The 20,987-nt window shown below is 45.0% G+C and overlaps 1 protein-coding gene across 4 annotated transcripts in view; it reads left to right on the top strand.

Moving 5' to 3' along the window:
- Positions 1-20,987, top strand: part of TJP2 (tight junction protein 2) — a 250,962-nt gene that overhangs the window by 207,285 nt on the left and 22,690 nt on the right. For all 4 annotated transcript variants that reach the window (XM_029612832.1, XM_029612820.1, XM_029612840.1 and 1 more), the window contains exons 15-18: positions 1,219-1,314; positions 1,430-1,509; positions 3,635-3,845; positions 11,067-11,167. In XM_029612832.1, coding sequence (XP_029468692.1) covers positions 1,219-1,314; positions 1,430-1,509; positions 3,635-3,845; positions 11,067-11,167 — 488 coding nt within the window. The remainder of the gene's footprint in view (positions 1-1,218; positions 1,315-1,429; positions 1,510-3,634; positions 3,846-11,066; positions 11,168-20,987) is intronic.

Raw genomic sequence — 20,987 nt, 5'->3', positions numbered from 1 at the left:
TTGAGAGTAGCACTAAGGCATTATGTGACACTATTAACATCTAAAACTAATTTTTTCCCCCTCTGTGCTTCCTGGCCTATTCTAGAGTAGTGAAAGAGGGAAGAGCGTGGAGAAAATGTGTGAATGCTTTGAACATTTTATGTGGTATGATACATTAATGGTTAATATCTAATTATGGGTGAATTAAAATATTTTAAAGAAAAGTTCCCAAGCACACAGTTCATGTTCAGTTTGCACAAATTAGTCCTCTTTATTGAGTCAAAAATGTATGAACTTGGGTGGCTTGCTTTCTGAGACCAGCTTCTGCTCTTTGGACCAGCCAGGGCTGGGAATTCTGTGATGTGCCATGACATCAACACCTAACAGCCAGGCTCAAGGTGCACATGTAGTACTGTACCAGGTTCTGGCAGCCACCATAGTCTTTAGCCCCTGGACAATGCAAATAAAGGCTCATGGCACAATGGCCCAGTACAGGTTGGTTCCAATTGAGCTTGGAAGGCCAGAGGTGCAAGAGATGGAAACTGCAGGGCCCAAAAATACATTGCATGAATTTACTGCAGACTTCCATTGTTTGTAAAAATGTACAAAGGTGCTCTAGAAGGTTTAGAAACTAAAGTGGACCAGCATAGCCTTCTGTAACTTCCCAGAAAAGAGGGGACGACACCTGCTTTATTTGTACTCTTAGCTGATTCACAGACATGAAAGTATTTTGTTTTTCAAACTTTTAAACTCCATACCGATGAGCATAATCATTTTGAATTGTCAAGACCCATAAATTGCATCCATAATTGTCAGATTTTGAGATTTGACTTCAGAAAACAAATGATCCACCCATCTTTATCACTGGCAGTGAGCCCAGGGGATCTAAGCAGGGAGTCTTTTCATTTAGTGGCCCTATTGCTGTGCTTCTCTTGGCACTTGCCACTCAAGCTAAGAACAGCAAAGCCTTGCAGGTTGATAAAAGCAAAAGTGCTCATTGTGCTAATGCAAATCTGGACATAGAACACATTTTAGGAGAGGATTCTGTGTATAATCTCCAGGAATGGGGGTGTGTGGAAGGGAAGCATATAGTTACTAGTCCTGACAAATCATGCTCATGAATACTAGATTTGGCTGCTTTTTGTTTTTCATTACCTTACCTTGATCTTTTTATGTATGCTGTTAAACTATTTTTTCCCTCCTTTCTCTCTCCCCCCCCCCCCCCTCCACTGCCTGCAGCTGGTTTCAAAAGACCTGTGGTGGTATTTGGTCCTATAGCAGATGTAGCTATGGAGAAGTTAGCAAACGACTTGCCGGATCTGTTTCAGCTTGCTAGTAAGTTTGATCCTTTTGAAACTTGAAACCTAAAGTTCTGATTTACTCTGCATGCATGATATGGGTTTGGAAGAGTTTATGGTAAAATGTTAGCATGTCAATGTTACTGTTGCAGAGACTGAACCGAAGGATGCTGGGGCAGAGAAGTCTGCGGGAGTGGTGCGTTTGAACACTGTGAGGCAAATTATTGAACAGGTAAAGTGCCTTATCAAAACATACACACACACACATTTAAATAGAAGCATATTTTAGTTCACTCACAGGATTCTCTTTTGTTGAAGCATTCTTCAGGTTTTTTTTGCCTGTAGGGAAACTATTGACTAAATGCCATAGATTAGAGAAAGATCTAACAAATGCTTTCCTGGATCTTTTGAGTTGCCTGCAGCCCAGCAAGACACATCCAGTCTTGACATGAATGCCATTGGTAAGGGTTTGTAATTCTCAAGCAACTCATTAAATTCAGAAATCATTGCATTTTTTAAATAGAATTTAGGAAAGCATAAGTAAGTAAATTGGGAATCAGCAGCCCAAGTTGAAGATAAAGTTTTATATACTTTGAAAGATGAGGGCTGCAGCCAAGGACTTCTCTTTTCTAATAGAGATTTTGCAAATCTAAAAGATCTAGATATCAAAATTTGGAAATATGCTAATCTATTCATTTTTTGTGTTTTGTTTGTCTAATCAGATATGCCTTTTGACTTGCAGCCAAATTGTAAACCATTCCAGACCCGTTTACTATCGCTGTGTGTATATATTCAACTTTCTGCCTTATCGTTACCCTGTCTTAAGCTTCAGCAGCAATCCTGTCAAGGGAGATGAATTGGGGCCCCTTTGGGATCTGATTATATGTGCACCTGGGGATTAGATGGCACTACAGTGCAATGCTAGGAACTTTCTGCCTTCCAAGTCCCATGCATGTGGCAAGTCCAACTTGTAGATAAACCTGGGTCTCCTGCAAACTACACCACTCTTGAAACATCAGGCAAATCAAAGTGCTCTAGTTATTAGAAGGAAAAGCAAAACACTTCCACTTTCTTACTGTACAAAATTCTACTGCAAGTGTAAAATGAACCAGCCCTGCAGACTGGCATCGTGAAGCCCACCTGCAGCTTGATGAGAAGCTGCCCCACTTATTTGTATTTGCCAGCTTGTGGCAAGAGATGTGAAATTTCGAAATACAATCTTACATCTTAATCTTTGCTACTTAAACTTTTTCATTGCTACAAAGGAGCAACCCAAATCTTCAAAATGGAGTGCCCTATCTAACTATAAACGCTGTTTTGATTTGTTTGGGGGGGGGGGGGTTTTGGTGGGGAGAGGGGAGGAAGCTGGTCTAGCAGATTCCTCCTCCTCCTCCTACTTTGAGTTTTCAGCTCATTTAGGACTGGCCTCTGTTGGGCTATGGTCCCATAAAATTAGATTTGCAGCTATGTTGGGCTTCTGTTCCTCCCCCCCCCCCCACCCATTTTATTATCCCCTTCCAACTTATCTTAGTCATTGCAGCGACAATCTTCTGTTGGAGGCCATGCACCAAAACTCCCTCTAGAACTCTGCAATGATGGATGCTAAATCCAGCAAATTAGTATTAACATTGCTTGACAACTGGGACTTTCTCCTCCACCCTCCCCAGGGTCTGGGAACACGTCTTCCACAGCTTCCCCAGGGGTCCTGGGGAACAGAGAACCTGATTCAGGAATCAAACCCAGGTCCCTCACATAACAGTATGCCATACTGTACTGGGCCAGTCCATAAAGTTGAGTCAATGTGCTTGGTCTTTCTGCTATGCTAATAATTTAAAGACGACCCAAAAAAAAAAAAGTCCTTGGCCCAGCGCATGGGCAATGCTGTTCCCTACTGTACAGCAGACTTAGGCTTTTGATTTTTGTGGAATCCGGGGCTAGGAATGCTGCGGAAGCAGCTTTTGTAGTCCCTGAGATAGGGAATCCTGGTTAAAAAGCAATGATGACACCTACTGGCTGACTCCAAAGGCAAACTTTGTATGAGGTTTCACCAAGAGTTGCAGTCTCTCTCAGCCAGAGGACTAGTTACTATGGCTGGACTGTTCGGGAGGAGTTAAAAAAAAAAAAAAAAAAAAAAAAAAAAAAAAAGGGTGGAGGAAATGCTTATATAGCAGTAAATGAAGTCTTTTGGTGGTGTTACCCCTGGGTAGATAATTGTTCAGACTAAGTTGGAAGCTCAGAGGAGCAGGACCAGGCTGTTGAGCATGAAATAAAGATATTCCAAATGAAATGCTCTGTCATGATGGAGGAAATGTTCAGAGCCGTTTCTGTATTGTTACATTGATCTTTTGTCTCAATAGGAAAAACATGCACTGTTGGATGTGACTCCTAAAGCTGTAGATCTGTTGAACTATACCCAGTGGTTTCCGATTGTAATCTTCTTCAACCCAGACAGTAGACAGGGCGTTAAAACCATGAGGCAGAGGCTTTGTTCTGCATCCAGCAAAAGCTCCCGAAAGCTTTATGATCAGGCAAATAAGTTGAAGAAGACTTGTGCCCATCTTATCACAGGTAAGAGATCCTGATCAGGTTTTAAGTGAAAGCTTTGGAGGAACGACATTGGCTATCACCTTGCAATTTTTGCTACGAGTTCTAGGAATGTAGTCCATTTTTGGAGCACCAGCACAGATTCCAACCTGATCTCAGCTACTTAGACATTGTATGAACAAAATATTTACTAATGTCGCCCTTCTTTTCATTAATATTTCTCTCCCCATCCTCTATGGATTGTCTAATAGCAGTTGGAATTGTTCATGAGTGGGAAGTACTTTGTGGTAAGATTGTATCGGAGGTGCTCTAAAGGTTCCTACCATCTTTTTCTTCTGTTTATGATTTATATCTAAGGCTTCTATTTTTAGGTGTTTATAAATTGTAGATATATATCTTTATTTTCCAGGAAATTAGGATTCGTTGAGGGTATAAGAAACATCAGTATTTATCTGTTTTCAAGATGCAGTTCAAATTGCTGGGTATCTTTTTTCTGGTTGAATCAAATAACATATATTTCTCTTTGTGGAAAAGACACAAAAATAATGAAGGATCAAAGGCAGAAAAGGGGACTGATGAGAGTATTAGAGCAAGTGGTGTGGGGATGTTTTTATCAGTGTTTATTGGTTGAAACCTAAAATCAGAAGCCTTATTTATGACAAATTATCATTACTACTACAAAAATGTTCTAGGCAAAATAATACATTTGCAAACTATAATCCTCTAATACAGGGGAAAAAAAACTACATAATTGAAATATAAATAACATGTTATATTTATGTGCTTTTCTATACAGATGTTCATTGGAACATTACAACGGTTTACAATAAAATATATAAAGCACAGTAATAAAATAGGTTAAAGTTATATCTAAAATATTAAAAGCAGTTAACATATGCAATAAAAATAAGCATAAAAGTAAAGATAAACATGAAATGCTAACATAAAACGTAATCATAAATAGATTAAAACTATTAAATATATAAAAAGACTGCTTTAAGGCTTTATTGTCAATGTAGGAATCTGAGTGGTATGCTAGTGAACATTATGAGTAGGCTTGCTGGAACAGCCAGGTCTTTAAGTTTGTTTGTTTGAGTTAGGCTGAAGTCTCAATTCTTGTGGTATGGCGTTCCATATGTGAGGGCCTGCTAGAGATAGTGCTTGATCTCGAATGGAAGTGAAGTGTGCTAATTTAGGTGAAGGTATTGGTAAGGTCCCATTGCTGGCAGAACGGGTGATTCTTTGCGGGGTCTGGAAATGAATATCTATATATTTGCCTATTATCGGATACTGATTAAATATCAGCAAAATGTTATGAGAACTTTATTTCGGTTTTAAAAACCCTTCATAGATGATAAAATTGTACAGTCTTTTTGTATTACATGTTCAGTCTTGCATACAATCCAGTCTGGAATAGAACAGAAAAACTAATGTCCTTCTAATAAACAATCAGAACAAATCTGAGTACACCCGTGTTTTCATGCCTCTTCCCTTTAATGAATTACCTTAATATTATGTCCCATTCGGGGGATCCAAGATGGCTGCCACAGAGCACTTCATGTGAGCCCCGGCATTTTTTCCTTCTCGTTTTTTGAAATTGCTTTTGCCTTTCATTATTGCCGCATACGGCCCAAAAACGCAGGGCAAAAGAGGCTTTAGCCAGTGTTCCCTCTAAGCTATGCACATGTGCGTGCGCACACAGCCTGTGAAGGCCGCGTACATGGTACAAAGTTTAGCGCACAGAGTGTTTAATCCTAGAGTTTTTCCAAAAACTAGGCAAATTATTAGGCATAAAATCATTATACTTGCACAGCAAGGATGGGAGACACCTAACGTGCGCTACAAAATGTCTGTGCCTCTCTATGGGTTAAGAGATCTCTGACTCATCTCTACACAGTCCATAGTATTGGTTTAAACACTTGCTCCAAAGTTTCTGTAACCCCAGTGAATTTAGGCCTAATCGCACACACTGATGCGGCTGACAGAGGACAGGATGCCACCTGTTACTTAGAACTGATTGCTAACCTGTTAGGTCATTAATAGGATGAAGTCAGGGAGCGTTCATACTCCCAACCTCCAGTGGCATAGCTGCAGCAGTTCAGGGTACAGCGACACAGTGTGGATGGGAGGGATGCTAGCATTGCTAGGCTACACAATACACACGCGTACAAGAATCAATCTATGCTCTGCGTCAGCAGCTAGATGACTGAGTGTATATGACGCCATGTGGGAATATAAATCATTTATAAAGAACATTAGAAAAAGATAGTGTCAACTGGTTAAGTTTAAATAAGTTGATAATATATAAGTTAATTACAATTAAGATAAGATTTGAATGCATAAAAACCGAAATGAGTAAAGGTGTTAAACGCAAGAGAACAGCTACATCATTTAAATCCGAATGGCTAGATGAGACTGTTGAAACTAATACCACAAAGTCGCACGGCCTAACTTGTGTAGCCCTGTGCGAAATTTTTTCATATGATGAAGATAAAGGAGTCATTTGTCTGTTCTCACAGGACAAGCAGGATGGTAGTCCTCACAAATGGGTGACATCAGGATGGAGCCCAACCACGGAAAACTTCTGTCAAAGTTTCCAGAACTTTGACTGGCCCCTACTGGGCATGCCCAGCATGGCACCAACCCTGCAGCCAGCAGGGGTCCCCCTTCAGTCTTCTTTTTTTCCGCGAAGCAGTTGCCACGCGGTTAAGGAGCTCTTACCACATTCCTGACAGGAATTTCTTCATGGACTTCGCGGTGTGTTGAAAAACCTGTTACTAGAGACTGCAGAAGAAAAGCAAAGGAGGCAAATCGTTGTAGAACAGAAGCGTTTAAATCCAGATGAGATAAAGATCCTGATTGACAGCGTCTTGCTAGCCATCAAATTGAGCTCCTCTATGCTGGCTGTTAGAGATATAAATGAACACATGACCAAATTTGTAAAGCTGCCAGATAGTTGAAGTAAAAATTACGCATTTGAATTTCTTGGCCATCAACAGCGTTGTTCAAAATGATATAATGCAAGAAATTTCTTTGGCATTGTTCCACACTTTAACTGTTGATGAAAGCACTGACATATCTTTGACCAAATGCTAAATACTTTACTTTAAGTATCGGCCTAGCAATGCTTTGGATTACAAAGTATCGTTTGGTGGCATTTTGCGATTAGAACATTGCAATGCTGCTTTAATCGTATCTGCCATCAAACTCTCTTATACAGTAAACAAGCGTGATTTAAGGAAGATGGTTATGTTTACATCAGGCGAAGCCTCTGTTATGTTAGGAAGAAAAAATGGAGTAGCAGCACAGTTGAAAAAAGAAATTCCACACCTAACTCAGCAACACTGTGTAGCACATTGTGAAGATTTAGGAATAACTGAGACATGGAAAGAAGTCAAATTGATGCAATACATTAAAACTCTTATCAGAACTGTGTACTCGATGTTTAGTAGATCTATTTTGAAAACAGTTAAATTTCAAGAAATCGTTGATGCCTCAGAACATGCTTCAATGGCATTCAGATCTTTAAATGAAGTGCGATGGCTGTGCAAGCTATAGTTCGAAGCTATGCTGTTTTGTTACAATATTTTGAGGAAGAGCAGGGGAAAAGACCCAATTGCCAAATACTGTTTCAAGAAGTTGAGCACTTATGAGTTTAGAGTGCTCTGGAAATTTTGAATGAAGTTCTATCAGATTTGCTGAGAATGGATGAGTTTCAGTCAAGCTCCCCATCTGTACTTGAGGTCTTGGAGTGGGGATCCTATTAGAAGAGTAGCCCTTCCATTCCTTGGCACACTTAGTTCCATGCTATCTGACCTGGGCGGGTGTCAGATCTTTTCTTGTAGTGTTTGCAGGTAGGATCTGCAGCAGACCTGGATGCTTTTTGCAGTGTATTCTTCCAAGTGTTTGCTTGGTTTCTGTGCCCCTTGTGCCTATCACCCAATCATCGGGTGTAAGTAGGAAAATATAGTCTGTTTTTCCTTTTCAGATGCTAGTGAACTGCATTTTTGTTTCTGGAGGGCAGTCTAGCTCCAGACTGGGCTTTGGTTGTCTTGTGACAACGAAGAAAACTGTGCAGTCTTCATTCAAAAGTTCTTCTCTTGGTTGGTTATTTGTCCCTTTTCCTGTACCCAGGAGGATCTAGGCCTCCTAGTGCTAGTCAAGGTTCTCTGGAAACTTATGGGGGAAAGACTCCCTACACTATAGCTCCTGTATGCACTCCAATTGTGGAACAACTAGGAATGCGGTCTCAGCCAAGACAAGCCATTGTATTGGCGATTGCGATGCATAATGTGTTATGCCCGCTAAGAGGAAAAATACACTAGAGGTAAACTAGAACAGTAGTGCCCTGCACCTAATCCCCACTCTGCAAGTGCAGTGGTACCCTCATCATGCTAATGTAGGTGCGTATGCGCTCAACATTGCTGCACCCATGGACATAGCCCTACACCATAGCCTGAACTGTACCCAATCTGCTAGAGCAGGTAGTTGTACAGTGCAAAAAGGCAATTGGAAAGTGTGTGGTGGTGCCCTTCCTGTCAGTGTTGCATGCTACCTCATGATGCTAGACATATGAGGGCACCTGACAGGAATGACCTCTATGGGACCCATGGCTACAATGCTGTCCAGGGTGCCTGCCACTCCACAGTACCAACAGTGATATTATCCAGCAGTGCCCATTGCGCTGGGAGGTGTAGACTCTCACCAGTGTCAACTACACTTGTGCTCCACTGCCTCAGTAATACCTTATGAAGTCAGTGTGCACAGTGCTATGACAATGTTCACAGTGCCCATGGTGAACCAACTACGTCAGACTGTCAATGGGCTGGGTTTAACAGCATCGTCTTCAGGCGCCCAAAGCAGCTGACAACTGCCCTGATAACAGTGGCGTCAATGGCACGCTATGTTGCCTGAGAAGCCCATTATGCCCGATGGTGCTCTGTGGTGTCTGACTGTGCCCACTGGTAACCACAGCAGTGATGGCATGGTGTCAGCATACTCTATGCTCGCCAGCAACTGACCAGGCTCATGGCACCAAACGATGTGCCCTGGGCATAGATGGCACAAAATGGCACCCTCTGAGCTTGACAGCATTAATGACATACATCATCATTGAAGGTGCTTATGGCACCTGAAGGCATCAGTGGCCCAGCAACACTTATGTCGCCCACACTGCCTAAAGGCATTGAGGGTGCTCAAAGGCATCGAAGGCCCCTCTGCAAAGATGGTGCTCAATAGCGCCCACGGTGCTTGAAAGAATGGATGGCCCTTGACGGCATTGACAGCGTCACTGGTGCTTTGTTGATTACCTCAACAGCGTTGATGGCACATGGCAGCATCAATGGCACCCACAGCATGCATGGCACATGATGGTGCCCACAGTGCTCAACGTTGGTGCCCACGAGGCTTGATGTTGCCCCAGGGCACTTAACAGTGTCTATGTCCACAGCACTTGGCAACTATGCCTATGGTCTCCACAGCGTCCATCTGGACAGCCTCAATGACGCTCATTCGTGCCCATGGCTCTCAACAGCATTGAAAGCATCGTCTGTGCATGACAGCACACAATGACATCCATGGTGCACGTGGAATGCTCATTCCCAGCACTCAGTGGTGTCAAGGGCTTCTATGGCTCTTGATGGCGCCCGTCACCCCACATTGCCGATGGCATCCAATCATGCCCAGGGCGAAGGCATGTTGGGTATCCAAGGTACTTGACTGCATCGAGAGCAATCATAGTGTCGAATAGAATTGATCGTGACCTGGCGCTCGATGGCACCCATGCCTGATGGCATTGAGAGCGTCCATGGTGCACGTTGACGTCCATAGCCCATGATGGCTTGACAGTACCCATGGCCCTTGGCGGGAATGAGGGCAGCCCAGTGCCTTGATGGTATCTATGAGTACCCCCTTGCATCAATGACATCGATACATCAGACCATTGGTGCTCTGGCACAGACATGTGTGGGAAACTGGTCTTTGGCATAGTACCATTGTGCAGCAGCAACACTGATTGCCCAAGCTCATGCTCATCCTCTCTCTCAAGGAAACTGCACTGCCAGAGCTGACAAGCAGGAAGGGAGTCTGTCATCCAAGGCACTAATTGCCTGTAGAGACTATTTCCTAGGAGTAGGGGGAGAATGAGCTCTCCTCCCCACAGGAATGCTTTGGCTCTCGAATCCTTCGCTGCCTGAGCCTCCAATGCCTAGTGGTCAGATGAAATAACATGAAACTCCTGCATGTGTAAGAACTTGGGCAAGTCCCCAGGTCCAGATGCCTACACAGACTACATGTTGCCCGTCCCACCAGCAACTGACAAAGGCACAAAAACAGACAGATTAAGGAGAGGCCAGAGAAAATAAGCTGCAGATGCAGCATTATTTATTAGGAAAAGGAATTAGACTCTGTTGGGTGGCATAGTACCCAAGACCCACCATGCAGATGGCAGAGTGTTTGAAAAAGAGAAAGGGAGAAAACAAATACTCTATGCTAAAGTTATGAAAAAGGAAAATAGAAAAAACTGCTGCAGCTCCAAAAAAAAAATCACAGCAGTAGCAAAGCTGAATACCATGACCACATAGCTCCACAGAAAAAGAAAGACTGAAGGGTCCTGCCTAAGGGGCAGGGACATGACTATAGCTGCACATGCTTAGAGCATGTGGAAAGCTCTAGAATCTTTGAGTTCAGAGTTCTGTGATGGGCTGTATCAGGTGATGTCACCTAATAGGACTGCCATCATGCTTGTCCTCTGAGAAAACTGTTATAGTGTCCATGTCTGGCGTGAAGATGGTGCTAAAAGGTGGTGGAAACTGTAGAAAGCCTGTGGGAATTTCTAATAAGCATACCTTGCAAACACTTAGTATAGAGAAAAATATAAACATTAAAAAAAAACAAAGCTTTAGGAATACATTGAATTATTCAACTTATTTTGATTGGGATGTTTTATAAAATTGGTAACTATTCCATTAATCTTGTGTGGTCAGTGTGTTGAAAACACACTGACCACACAAGGTTAATGGAATAGTTGAAAACACACTGATTCGGTTGTATATTTCTTTTCATGGCTAAATTCACCACATTCTAGCTGTAAGCTCTGTCCTGAAAAGACAGTCATTTGTACCATCTTATCTATGAGCAGCACAACCATAAAAACAGGATGTTGCAATTCACTGGGTCTGCAATTCAAAAGTGTATCCATATGTTTTTAAATGTTTAACAACATATCTATTCTTATGATTTGTGTAGCCACTATCAATCTGAATTCTGCCAATGATGCTTGGTATGGCAGCTTGAAAGATTCAATTCGGAATCAGCAAGGTGAAGCGGTCTGGGTGTCAGAAGGAAAGGTATTTATCCCTGTTATGTATTATGTTTTGTTTCGTGTTCTGCATCTTATTATTGTGGGACTGATGATTAGTACTGTCCTAAACTGAATGAAGTTCCCTATGTGTGTTCTGATAGCTTCAGTCAAGTGATTTCTGTCAACTACACTGTTTTAATATTACAGGATCAGAGCACTAAAATTTATAGTTTTCACTTGACTCTGACAATTGGAAGATAACTTTTACAGCTGAGATGGGAAAATATATTTAGAAAACTCAAGTGCCAGCCAGCATTTTCAAGAGCCAGGAAGTCAAAATATTTTTTTAAATAGCTTATTTCCTAGCGTGTAGCAGATGGACTCGGGACCAATGGGTATAGTGTACTCCTGATAGCAGTTGGAGACTGATCAAATTTCAATCTGACGTCAGCCCTAGTACATATGCCCCTGCAGGAAGTGCAGCTCTTCAGTATTTTCCGTCTCCATAGCAGTTAGAGACTACCTGCACGCACTCTCAGCATTAGAGTAAATTTAACGGAGAAAACCCAAAACAAGAAGAAATTTTACCTCTACAGACAAGCCCCAATGTCCTGCGGTGATACCCTCGAGTCCCTCCCCCAGTTGAGAATTCCCGAGGTGATTTCCGCGATCCCTTGGAGGTGAGCCTCGGTCCGGCGGCCAACCCTCGGCGGGGACCTAGCCCCCAATTTCGGGTCGGCAGAGAGGCATCGGGTGCAACCTCGAGCGCGGCGGTGAAGGTATTTCCCTCTCCCCCCGCAGCTGGAGACCGCCCGGAGCGAAACCGGGAAGCGCCGAGACAAGGTAAGGTAGAAATCTTCTTTAAAGACTCCGGTCTCCGAAGCTCGAGGAGTCGCACAGGTCGCCGGCCAGGACCAGTGCCACCGGGTTGATCCGCCCTAGCAGGGCTAGGCCCGGTTATATCCAAGGGTCCTCCCACGTGGAGACCCTCAGAGGTGGTCGCCATATTGTCCGCATGGTCGCCGTCGCCATTTCGGCCCTGTTCGCTGCCCTATCCGCTGTCTCGATCCATGTGCACAAAGGGCGAGCCGGGTACACAAATTCCTTGTGCGCACAACATCGCACGCTCAAGTACCATGCACGCAAGTTATGCGCCTAACTCGCACTTAATGTGCCAGGCGCATATCTGCGACTTGTGCGCACTCCAACGCGCACATGCTGAGCACACACCCATTCCACGCGCACATAGTCGACGCACCGGAGCGCATAACATATTTTACGCGCCTACACCTATGGCACCACCGGAAAAGGAGCTCAAAGCTCAGGGCTTCTGCCCAGCATGCCACATCAGAGCCGCAGAACACAAAAAGGCCAATGCCCTGTGTACCCAGTACGAGGAAGCCCTGGGGGATCCAGCCCAGGGCCAGCCCCATCCGGGACTGAATGCTAGCTCCTCAATAAGCACCCCGGACCTAGCAAATTCCAGTGGGACCCCCTCAAACGGGGCCCCCCCAGGGACACAGCGCCTCCTAGCTTGGACACAGCATCTATCTCCTGGGTGGAATTCTTAAAAGGCCTGCACACCTTCGACCACATGCAGACGGAGCCTCTGATAACACGGCCACAGCCTTCACCAGAGGACCTTTACACCCTGGGCCCCTCTAGGCCCAGAGAAGTGAATCCACCGCCCAGAAGCCCCACCTACGGGGACACTGACAACTCTGAGGAGGAATCAGAGCCCCTGGAGGAGGGGGAACTCCCTCAGGGGACAGAGCCTCACCGGACCTTGAGACACTTCTTCACCAAAGACAACCTTCCAGACCTGGTCACCCACAGCCTGAAGCAGCTTGCTATCCCGGGCACAAGTGCCTCGGGGGAGCCTAAGACAAATCCCTTGCTAAAGGGACTCCGTCAGACCTCCCGCCATTTCCCTCTGTTACAAGCTGTCCAACAGCTAATTGACCTGGAATGGATTGCACCAGAGTCTACATTCAAAGGGGGACGGACTCTGGCAGCCATGTATCCTCTGGACCTGGCAGCCAAAGACCTTCTGACATGCCCGAGACCGGGCAGACATGCTGTCTGCACGGTCTCGAAGCGCACTACCCTCCCAGTGGAGGGAGGGGCAGCACTCAAAGATGCTCAAGACAGACGTCTGGAATCCATCCTTAAACAGTCCTTTGACATCGCCGCTATGTCCCTACAAATAGCGGCCTGCTGCACCGTGGTGACACGTGCCTGCCTATCACAGACCAGGAGCAACACTCCTGGGGAAGCCATGGAACCAGCAGTATCATTCCTCGCGGATGTTGCTTCCGATCTGGTGCGCACTGCAGCTAGAGTGTCATAAACTGTGGCAGCCAGGAGGCAACTCTGGCTCCAAAGCTGGTCAGCCGACGCATCTTCCAAAACGAGACTCACAAGGATGCCCTTCAAGGGAATCCCTCCTGTTCGGCAGAGAATTAGAGAAACTGGCTAACAAATGGGACGAGTCCCCACTGCCGCGGTTACAGGAGGATAGGAATAAGAGAAACCAGCGACCCTTCCACCGATCCTCCAGGGGCAGAGGTTCACAGCACTTCGATCCATACAGAAACACTTATCAAGCGCCTTGTCCTACAGGCAGGAACCAGTCCTTTCGGAACAAGCACAACAAAAGTGGAACCAGCTCGGGTCCAGGCCTCAGCCGCACCCCACAATGAGAATCAGCCAACCCGTCCAAAGGAAGAAGCCATAGGGGGCAGACTTGCCCTATTCTACCAAAGATGGGTCGAGATAACTTCGGACAAGTGGGGTCCTAACCATCATTCGAGAGGGGTACTACCAGGATTTCCTCCGAACCCCTCCGGACAAGTTTGTGGAATCCCCATGCCACGACCCCTCCAATAGGATGGCAGTGGAAGCTACACTGACCAGATTACTGGCCCTCGAGGCATTATTCCATTTATTTTATCGTCCCCAAGAAAGAGGGGACGTTCAGGCCCATCCTGGACTTCAATTCGGTCAACCGTCACCTGAGGATTCCCCGCTTCTGCATGGGAACCCTACGCTCTGTAATAAGGGCGATACAACCGGGAGAGTTTCTCACATCCCTGGATCTGTCGGAAGCCTACCTACACATTCCAATCCATCAAGAACATCAGCGTTTCCTATGCTTCAAAATCCTGGACCGTCACTACCAGTTCCGGGCACTACCCTTCGGGTTAGCCACAGCACCCCGGACGTTCACCAAGATCATAGTGGTGGTGGCAGCAACACAGAGGAAGGAAGGAATCCTCGTACATCCTTACCTAGACGATTGGCTGATCCAGGGCTAAATCCCCAGAGGAAAGTCACCAGGCAACCAACAGATTCAAAACTCTACTGGAGAGCCTCGGATGGGTGGTCAACACAAACGAGCGGTCTGCAGCTCTCACAGTCTCTAGAATACTTAGGAGTCCGATTCAACACCAAAGAAGGCAAGGTCAGCCTGACTCCGACAAGGAGATCAAAACTGATGAACCACTTGCGAACCTCGCCCCACAGCATGGGATTATCTACAAGTTCTCTGTCTCATGGCATCCACACTGGAGGTAGTGCCATGGGCACGAGCTCACATGAGACCCCTACAGCACTCATTTCTATCGTGATGGAATCCACTGTCCCAGAACTATGCCGTATGTCTACAGCTCCCGGGCGAGTTCGGACCCAACTACGATGGTGGCTACAAGACGGCCACCTGAGCCAGGGAACAAGACTGTCCTCACTGACCTGGACCCTGCTCACCACAGATGCCAGCCTATGAAGATGGGGAGCACACTGCGAAGAGCTAACCACCCAAGGGCAGTGGAACGCAGAAGAGTTGGGATGGAACATCAATCACCTAGAAGCTCGGGCAGTCAGACTAGCCTGCCTACAGTTCAGTCACAGACTCCGAGACAAAGTGGTCGGAGTAATGTTGGACAACGCCACAACAGTGGCCTACATCAACCGTCAGGGAGGAACCAGAAGCCAACAGGTGTCTCTGGAAATAGACCCCTTAATGTCGTGGGCGGAAGTGAATCTCCAGGTGATCTCGGCCATCCACATCACTGGGAAAGACAACATCACAGCGGATTACCTCAGCAGAGAAAGTCTAGACCCAGGAGAATGGAAGCTGTTGCCTGCAGCGTTCCAACTGATAGTGAACCGTTGGGGAACATCAACCATGGACCTTCTGGAAAACCGGTCCAACGCCCAAGTGCCCAGCTACTTCAGCCGCAGGTGGGAACCTCAGTCCCAGGGGATCGATACCCTGGTACAGACCTGGCCACAGTAGACTGTTATACGCCTTCCCGCCGTGGCCCCTATTAGGCGCAACCATTCACAAGATAGAACTACACAGGGGACCAGTACTACTTGTGGTCCCGGACTGGCCAAGAAGACCATGCTATGCAGACATGCGAAGACTACTGACAGGGGCCGATCCTCCACGAGGATCCAGCTCGATACTCTCTTACAGTCTGACCATTGAGAGGGCTCGCCTGAGAGAGAGCGGATACTCGGGGGCTGTAATCGACACCCTACTCCGAGCTAGCAAGTTTTCCACATCTCTAACATACATATGGATTTGGAGAGTATTCGAAGCCTGGTGCGAAGACCACGACATCATACCGCGCTCAGTCAAAATTCCTACGGTCTTGGAATTCCTACAGAACGGCCTACAGAAGGGATTGTCCCTCAACTCCATCAAGGTACAGGTGGCCGCATTGTCATGCTACGGAACCAAGAGCGAGAGCGGCAGCATAGCCTCTCACCCGGATATTTCACGCTTCCTGAAAGGAGTCAAGCACATCCGCCCACCCCTAAAGTGGCCAATACCTCTTTGAAACCTCAACCTGGTCCTGGATTTCTTAGCAGGAGCCTCTTTCAGACCTCTCCATGGCCTGTCTCTCAGACTATTAACTTTTGAAGATAGCATTCCTGCTGGCAGTTTGTTCAGCCCGTCGTATATCCGAACTACAAGCACTGTCCTGCCGTGAGCCGTTCCTCAGGCTCACCCTGGGATCCATCCTGCTGCGCACGGTCCCCTCGTTCCTCCCCAAAGTGGTGTCTCACTTCCATCTCGCTACCATCGCCGGATGAGCATAAGAATTCGGAAGAGGCTCGAAGTCTACGCCACCTCAACATCGGCAGACTCCTATCCAGATACCTGGAAATGTCGGAACCCGTACGAAAAACAGACCACCTATTCGTCCTTCACAGCAGGAAGAGGCAAGGGGAAGCGGACTCGCGAGCAACCATAGCTCGCTGGATCAAAGAAGTCATCAAGGCAGCCTATGTAGAAGCAGGCAAGCCGCCACCTCTACAAGTCAAGGCCCATTCTACTAGAGCCCAGGCAGTGTCCTGGGCAGAAACCAAGATGCTGTCACCCGCTGAGATCTGCAGGATGGCGACATGGTCCTCCATCCACACCTTCTCCTGGATGTTCAGGCTCGGGAGGACACAGCATTTGCAAGGGCAATACTAAGTGGGTCACGGGCAGCCTCCCACCCGGTTCGGGAGTAGCTTTTATACATCCCATTGGTCCTGAGTCCATCTGCTGTACGCTAGGAAATGGAGAAATTACTTACCTGATAATTTCGTTTTCCTTAGTGTAGACAGATGGACTCAGCATCCCACCCACGACTGCCGTTACTCATGGAATTCTCGGGGGACATCCCCAGGAGCGAGTGATTCAAGGGTAAGCCATGCTTTCCTTCATCTAGGACACCCAACCTACCAGGTGTCGACGTTTCCCGGTTGAGGACACTGGTGGTCTCCAGCTATAGCCATCTCAACCAGTTCAAGTTAATCAAGTTGATCAAGTTGTTGTTCAAGTTATGAAGTTATTCAAGTTATCCAAATTAGTCACACATATATCCACAATGCTTTTCGAGGAGAATACTGAAGAGCTGCACTTCCTGCAGGGGTATATTTACTAACTAGGGCTGACGTCAGATTGAAATCTGATCAGTCTCAAACTGCTATCAGGAGTACACTATACCTATTGGTCCTGAGTCTATCTGTCTACACTAAGGAAAACGAAATTGTCAGGTAAGTAATTTCTCCATTTTGCTTATATTTTGTATGGGTTTTTTTGCCTTTGCTCTCTCCTTTTCTCATTTCTAGCTTCTCTTCCTGACCTTACCTCCGTACTCTTTCCCCTTGACAAGATCTCTTCTCTTGGGCCTAGGCCAGCAGCAGGCAACACATTTTTAGAAATCTTGGAACCAGACATTTTTATTTTTTCTAACCTGGCAGACAGAGGTATATAGATGAGACCTTCAGAGACATAGTAGCCACGTTCCAACTCCAGTCTGGCATCCCTGGTGCTGCCTTGGAGGAAGAAGGTCTCATAATCGGAGAGCATCAAGCTGGTGCACAGCAGGAAATGATCCTATAGCAAGGGCCTGCTCTCCAGGTGGTGTATCGTCCTCACGCACAGAGGATGTCTCTCCCAGTGCTTCTGCCAAGGAGGGAAGGGTTAGGTTGGCAGCCATAGTTGGTGATTTGAGTATTAAGAAGGTAGACAAGCTGGGTGGCTGCTGGGCGTGAGGATCACCTGGTAATATGCAAAAGTGGACCTTCCATACCTAGATAGGATTTTAGACAGTGCTAGGGAAGTGCCGGCTGTTGTACATGTGGGCACCAATGACATAGGAAAATGTGGGAGGGAGGTTCTGGAAGCCAAATTTAGGCTCTTAGGTAGAAAACTGAAATCCAGAACATCCAGGGTAGTATTCTCTGAAATGGTTCCTGTTCCACGTGCAAGTCCCCAGAGGCAGACTGAGCTCCAGAGTCTCCTTGTGTGGATGAGACGATGGTGCAGGGAAGCGAGATTCAATTTTGTAAGTAACTGGTGAACCTTTTGGGGAAGGGGGAAGTCTTTTCTAAAGGGATGGGCTCCACCTTAATGAGGGTGGAACCAGGCTGCTGGTGCTAACATTTAAAAAGGAGAGAGAGCAGCTCTTAAACTAAAACAAAGGGGAAAGCAGACAGTCGCTCAGCAGCACAATGTTCAGCGGGAGGTATCTTCAAAGGATACTAATGAAGTATTAGAGTTAGGACATCCCAACAGAGGTTCCAATAATAAGAAAAGTAGTCCAAGTGCCTATAATTAAAAACTCAACTGAGCTAAAATTTTCCAATTTATCCCTGTCAACTGAAAACAGAATGTAAACACAAACAAAAAACTCACTTTGAATTGTTTGTATGCTAATGCCAGAAGTATAAGTAGTAAGATGTGAGAATTAGAGTGTATAGTAGTGAATGATGACATACTTAATTGGCATCTGAGAGACATGGTGGAAAGAGGATAACCAATGGGATAGTGCTATACCAGGGTACAAATTATATCGCAATGACAGAGAGGAGCATCTTGGTGGCAGGGTGGCGCTTTATGTCTGGGATGACATATAATCCGACAGGATAAAGATCCTATATGAGACTAAATGTACAATTGAATCTTTATGGGTAGAAATCCCTTGTGTGTTGGGGAAGAGAATAGTGATAGCAGTATACTACCATCCAAGAACACAACAACGTGCCATACTGGGTCAGACCAAAGGTCCATCAAACCTAGCATCCTGCTTCCAACAGTGGCCAATCCAGGCCATAAGAACCTGGCAAGTACCCAAAAACTAAGTCTATTTCATGGTACCATTGTTAGTAATAGCAGTGGCTATTTTCTAAGTCAACTTAATTAATAGCAGGTAATGGACATCTCCTCCAAGAACTTATCCAATTCTTTTTTAAACACAGCTATACTAACTGAATTAACCACGTCCTCTGGCAACAAATTCCAGAGTTTAATTGTGCGTTGAGTGAAGAAGAACTTTCTCCAATTAGTTTTAAATGTGCCACATGCTAACTTCATGGTGTGCCCCCTAGTCTTTCTATTATCTGAAAGACTAAATAACCGATTCACATCTACCCGTTCTAGACCTCTCATGATTTTAAACACCTCTATCATATCCCCCCCTCGGCCGTCTCTTCTCCAAGCTGAAAAGTCCTAACCTCTTTAGTCTTTCCTCATAGGGGAGCTGTTCCATTCCCCTTATCATTTTGGTCGCCCTTCTCTGTATCTTCTCCATCGCAATTATATCTTTTTTTAGATGCAGCGACCAGAATTGTACACAGTATTCAAGGTGGGGTCGGACAGTGAAATGCTAAGAAAAATTAGGGAAGCTAACCAAACAGGTAGTGCAGTAGTGGGAGATTTCAATTACCCCAATATTGACTGGGTAAGAGAAATATCAGGCCATGTTAGAGAGAGAAAGTTCCTGGAATGAATAAAAGACAGTTTTATGGAGCAATCTGTTCAGGAACTGATGAGAGAGGGAGCAATTTTAGATCTAATTCTCAGTGGAGTGCAGGATTTGGTGAGAGAGGTAACTGTGGTGGGGCCACTTGGCAATAGTGATCATAATATGATCAGATTTAACTTAATGATTGGAAGGAGAACAAATCCACGGCTCTAGCGCTAAACTTTCAAAAGGGAAACTTTGATAAAATGAGAAAAATAGAAAAAAACGAAAAGGTGCAGCTATAAAGGTAAAAACTGTTCAACAGGCATGGACCTTTGTTAAAAAAATAAAAATAAAAAAATCCTAGAAGCACAGACCAGATGTATTCTACGCATTAAGAAAGGTGGAAGGAAGGCAAAATGATTACTGGCATGGTTAAAAGGTGAGGTGAAAGAGGCTATTTTAGCCAAAAGATCTTCATTCAAAAATTGGAAGAAGGATCCATCAGAAGAAAATAGGATACAGCATAAGCATTAGCAAGTTAAATGTGTAAGGCATTGATAAGACAGGCTAAGACAAAATTTGAAAAGAAGTTGGCCATAGAGGCAAAAACTCAGAATAAAAACTTTTAAAAATATATGTCCGAAGCAGAAAGCCTGCAAGGGAGTCAGTTGGACTGTTGGATGATCATGGGGTTAAAGGGCACTTAGAGAAGATTTTATTTATTTATTTAAGGGTTTATATACTGGAGGTTCCTGTATAATATACATATCACCCCGGTTTACAATGAACAGTAACTATCGCTTCAAGTTAGCGGTTTACAATGAACATGGTTAATCCAGATAACAGGAAAATATATATAATAATGTTAACAATTAAGAAGTAATAATAAATAGATGAAATAACAATTAATAAATAAATAAAATAAATAGATAACTAACAGTAAACATCCATGAAAAATAACAGTAAATAAGATAAGTTATGTGAAATATGCTGGGGTAAATGGATGATAAGTGACTGACTTTCTACCTGCTCTTAGCTCTGCGGGAATGCTTGTTTAAATAACCAAGTCTTAAGTTTCTTTTTAAATGTGGAGTGGCATGGTTCAAGGCGAAGGTCTGTGGGAAGTGAGTTCCAGAGTGACGGGCCCGCTGTGGATAGGGCGCGTTTCTCAGCGCGGATTAGCTGGTTGGGTGATTAGTCTGTTCTGATAAGCGCTTCTGGTCGGTTTCATGGATTTGTGTAGTTGAATTTGGAATGTTAGCTTGAGAGGCGCGATGTTGTACAAGGCTTTATGTATCATCATTAAGGATTTGAATTGGATCCTGAATTTAATAGGGAGCCAGTGGAGATGAAGAAGGATTGGGGTAATATGATCTCTTTTTTTTTGGCATTTGAGAGGATTCTTGCTGAGGCATTAAGGACCATCTGAAGTGGTTTTGTGGTGCATGCTGGTAGGCCCAGAAGGAGGGAGTTGCAGTAGTCCAGTTTTGGGAGTATGATGGCCTGTAGTACCATGCGGAAGTCTCTGTATAGCAGGAGTGGTTTTAGTTTCTTTAAGGTTTGAAGTTTAAAGAAACATTCTTTTGTAGTGTTATTGACGAATTTGTTGAGGCTGAA

Source organism: Rhinatrema bivittatum, chromosome 1 (assembly GCF_901001135.1).
Source record: "Rhinatrema bivittatum chromosome 1, aRhiBiv1.1, whole genome shotgun sequence".
Taxonomy (NCBI): domain Eukaryota; kingdom Metazoa; phylum Chordata; class Amphibia; order Gymnophiona; family Rhinatrematidae; genus Rhinatrema; species Rhinatrema bivittatum.
Note: the sequence above shows the minus strand (reverse complement) of the source record. Positions and strands in the feature narration are given on the sequence as shown.